The sequence below is a fragment of the Nestor notabilis genome, unplaced genomic scaffold (assembly GCF_000696875.1).
Source record: "Nestor notabilis isolate BGI_N333 unplaced genomic scaffold, ASM69687v1 scaffold29467, whole genome shotgun sequence".
Taxonomy (NCBI): Eukaryota; Metazoa; Chordata; class Aves; order Psittaciformes; family Psittacidae; genus Nestor; species Nestor notabilis.
The window spans coordinates 2083-6300 of record NW_009935618.1 but is presented as its reverse complement, the minus strand read 5'-3'; the positions used below and the strand labels follow the sequence as shown (position 1 = coordinate 6300).

Sequence of the window (4218 nt, the reverse complement as noted above, 5' to 3'; positions counted from 1 at the left end):
CTCTGTGATTGACATCTGCCAGGAGGTCATCAAGCAGTCCAATGTGCAGCTCCTCGTGCCCCCTGCACGCCCCGACATCATGCTCTTCCGTCCAGGGGCTGCTGACCTTGGCTTCCCTCTTGACATGACCAACGGTGCCACTTTGGCGCCCAATGGCAATGGCATTGCTGGCATGCCCGAAGACGAGGCCACGCGTGCTGCGCTCACTGCTGCGCAGTCCACCCTACCTGTTCTGCAGGGTGTGGACCGCCTGCCCATGGTGGCAGGACCTCTGTCCCCACCACTGCTGGCCTCACCCTTCCAGAATGTTGCTGCTAGTGCCCCTACTTTAAGCACCAAGAGGGGCAGAGGGCGTCCCCGTAAAGCCAATCTCTTGGACTCCATGATGTTTGGTACCCCAGGGGGGCTGCGAGAGGCTGGTATCCTGCCTTGCGGTCTCTGTGGGAAAGTATTTACAGATGCTAATCGTCTTCGTCAGCATGAGGCTCAACATGGGGTGACAAGCTTACAGCTGGGCTACATAGACATCCCGCCCCCAAGACTGGGTGAAAACGGTGTCCCTGGTCAGGATGACCCTGATGCTCCCCGAAAAAGAAGCAGGACGAGGAAACAGGTGGCCTGTGAGATCTGTGGCAAGATTTTTCGGGACGTGTACCACCTGAATCGGCACAAGCTGTCTCACTCTGGCGAGAAGCCTTACTCTTGTCCGGTGTGTGGCTTACGGTTCAAGCGGAAAGACAGGATGTCCTATCATGTTCGATCTCATGATGGCTCTGTGGGAAAGCCCTACATCTGCCAGAGCTGTGGAAAAGGCTTTTCCAGGTAAGAGAGTACTTATGAGGACCATACGCACGAACAGAGACTTAGGAAGTTGTCTTCTTTATTCTTTGGGAAGCAAGAACAGTTTGTGCTTAGGATAGTTTTGACTGTTCCACTTTAAAACGTCTCAAGAAATGAGACTTCCCACATTTCCGCTGGGATGCTGTTCCACAATCTCTTGAAAGGGTTTGCAAGTAATTAAGGCATAGAACTGGGAGTCATCGTGGCTTCTGGGTAACATTCCCAGCTTTGTCCCAGGCTTGGTGTATGCGTGTCCTTGGGCAAATCAGTTAGTCTCTCCCTCGAATGACTCTTCTGTGAAATGGGTATTGAAGTAATTGTCTCCTTCACATAAGTGTCTTGAGACTACTGATTTGTAAGTAGTTGGAAGGTGCTGTTGAAGTGCAAATATTAATACATCTCAAGATTATTATTTTTCTCGTATCCATTTTAAATTTTCTTTTTCTTAACTTCCCTTCATTTCTCTTAGTTCGTAATGTTTTTTATCACCCAAATGTGAAGGAAGAGGTGAGATTTCAAAGGCTGCAGCATCAAGTATCTTTTATTACATGATCTTTGTGTCCTTTGGGTTTACATCCTTCTGAAGGGGATCCTGTTTCTGCCCTGCAACATACGTAAGATCTGTGCATTTAATGTTGCTGATTTTTTTTTGTTGTCGCTGTTTGTGGGAGTTAATTTAATAAGTAGTTTGATACACGTAGTCGTGTTAGTGGTATCTTACAGTCTGAGTTAATGAATTTGAAACTTCGCTGGAAGTTTGCTGCTCGCTTGGAGAGTAGAAGCAGTGGGGGGAGGGGGATGCGTACACTGTGTTGCTTTTGTAGCAGCCGCCGCTTTTCTGCTCTAACAGGAGGGAAGGAATCGGAATCCGAAAACGAATCGGAAGGCTACTATGCTCTCAATGTAGGAATTATGCCCCTGCTAGCTCTCTTTTTCATAGCAGGAGTTGCTGTTACTGAAATAAATTAAGACAATGTAGACTCCTTTTTTCTTTATTTTTAAAATCAGCAATAATTAGAGATGCATCTGCCCAGGGACTGCAGATCTAGGGATGGGAAGTTCTAACATGAAAATTTCACCTATGGCTAGTAGTGAGAGTATTTTTCTTATCATAGTGCTACTTGGGATCATCTGCCAATTTTTACTGGTTTTATTCACACTGGAAGATTTCTGCTGTTGCTGTAGAAGAGGTTTTTGTCCACAGGGGAAAGGGGAGGCTACATGTTGAGTTCTCATTTTTCCCAGTGAGTTAATATGAACAGGCAGGAACGCTGTCCTAAAAGGAAGCAAAGGAACAAAAATGTCTATGTTTCTAACATCCAAGTATGAATGAAAAGAAGAGTCTCTTTTAAGTTTCGGTGTTCAGCCAGCGGCAGTTGGAAGTAGGATGTCTAATTTTAGTGGCCTTTCCTTCGCTCCATGGCGCAGCACGTGAGGTTGCTAGGCTTCAGGTACCTACAAGGACCCCAACCAGTCTTTCCGGTTACACGGCTCCAGCCCGCTTGCTTGGAGCATCAGGTTTAACAGCCTCCCTACAAAGTTCAGCCTATTTTTTGTCCGCAGTGTGTGAATTCCAGTCCCGCGCCCTCCCATTGGCGCAGCTGGGAAGTTGGGGAAGGAGAGGGTGGAGAACTTGTTTCCAAGCAGTTTTGGCCTCATACAATGAAAAGCTTTCTTCCCACTAGGAGAAACTCCCACCAGGAAAATCTGCAGCTATTCAGTCCTCTCTTCTTCAAAGTAGGCTTTACCGATTGTGAAGAATGGTCTATCTTTTTATTTCAGTAATAATTTGCTCTTCCATTGCACCTTCTAGTTGGGACCTTCAGAGCACTTTATTTGTATTAATGCAGTTTCCCCACCAAGTTGTAAGTTAGGACAGTAGTTTTTCATGTTGCTTGTGGAAAATGTGTCACAGCAACAGTTTACTGTCAGCCTTTTTGCATAGAGGTGCTTAAAGTTGGCTTCGTACATCTGTGCTTGGGACAGAAACCAAAAGGATTTGATTTTCAAATACTCAGCAACTGTAAATCAGAGTGCCCTGATTGTCAAGATCTAAATAGGATTTTGGAAGGGGACATGCAGGCTTGAAAATAGTAGCTTGTATTTCCTGTTTTCTCTGATCATTCAGTCATCATTTCTCCCTGAGAAAATGCTGCCTTTTCAGCAAGTTGGAGAGGGTATTTGTCAAGGTAGAGTCCCAATTGTTGGTCATCTGGTTCTTGGAGAGTTAAGTATCACCACATTTGTAATACGTTTATAATAATCCACCACTGGGATCTTACTTTTTCGTTAAAATTGTAAGTTTACTTTTAGTATTTGTTTTAAGTGTGCTTATGTGTATTTTCTTTCAAGGCCAGACCACTTGAATGGACACATCAAACAGGTGCATACCTCAGAGAGACCTCACAAATGTCAGGTAGGAGCTGGAGGGGTTTAGACTGATGTATGGGTAATCTTTGGCATTGCATTTATGTGTGCAGACAATTATGAAGTATCAGTATAAATACCATGTATGTGTGAATTGGGATAAATATAGGTAAATAACAGTGTTCAACAGTGACAGCTGCTTTCCATCCCTCCCATCCCCCAGCCCCTTGTGTCATCTACAGCTTTGGTCCTCTTGCCTCCCTCCCCTCGTACCAGATGCTCTTCCCTGCTGCTCTGTCCCAATCTCACCCTGGATCTCTTACCCAGCCACCTTGTCCCTGGGCTTAGAGTCAGTGTCACTGCTGATGGCCTCCATGCCCCTTCCTCCTTTTTTTTATTTATTGCAGTTGTTGCCAACAGGAGGCTCCAATGCTGACTTCATTTTGGTTTTTTTTTTTAGAATACTTTCAAATAAAATTGGTGAATATCATAACTTGCCAAGATACTTTGATTTTTTAATCACGTAGCCTTCAGAACATTGCACTGAGCAAAATTGGAAGCTTTTTGGTTTTATCCCAGGGAGAATATATATAATGGCATCACAGTATCCTTTGAAATACGATGTTATAATGTTGTATATAGGTTTTTCCAGTTAATAAATTATTCATTAGGGTTTAAAAGATCAAATTAAGAAAGATATTTTGTAATTCACTTGTAGAGAGATGTAAAAGGTGCCTGAAAGTATTAACTAAAACCAAAATTGAGAATCGGCTTCCACTGTCATTCACTGCCTTCACATAGTTGTCGGGCAAACTTCTAAAACATTTCCTGGGCTAACAGTCTCCATACTTGGTCTCTGAAGAAAGATCGATTTATTTATTTCAAGAACGTTGGAGCAAGATAATTTTCATTTTCTTTGAAGACAGTGAAGCTCAGAGGATTTTTTGTCTCCTAAAGTTTTTAACCACACTGTCTGAACCCAGTCAGTCAGTCCTACATGACTGCTGCCTC

At 43.9% G+C, this 4218-nt stretch overlaps 1 protein-coding gene across 1 annotated transcript; it reads left to right on the top strand.

Annotated features, from left to right (window-relative positions):
* Window positions 1-7: 7 nt before the first annotated feature.
* PATZ1 (POZ (BTB) and AT hook containing zinc finger 1) lies at window positions 8-3256 on the top strand (the record flags this gene model as incomplete). The annotated part of the gene is made up of 2 exons (XM_010017934.1): window positions 8-822; window positions 3193-3256. Coding segments are annotated over 2 exons (879 nt in total), but the record flags the coding sequence as incomplete, so codon positions are not given.
* Between the last annotated feature and the right edge of the window lie 962 nt (window positions 3257-4218).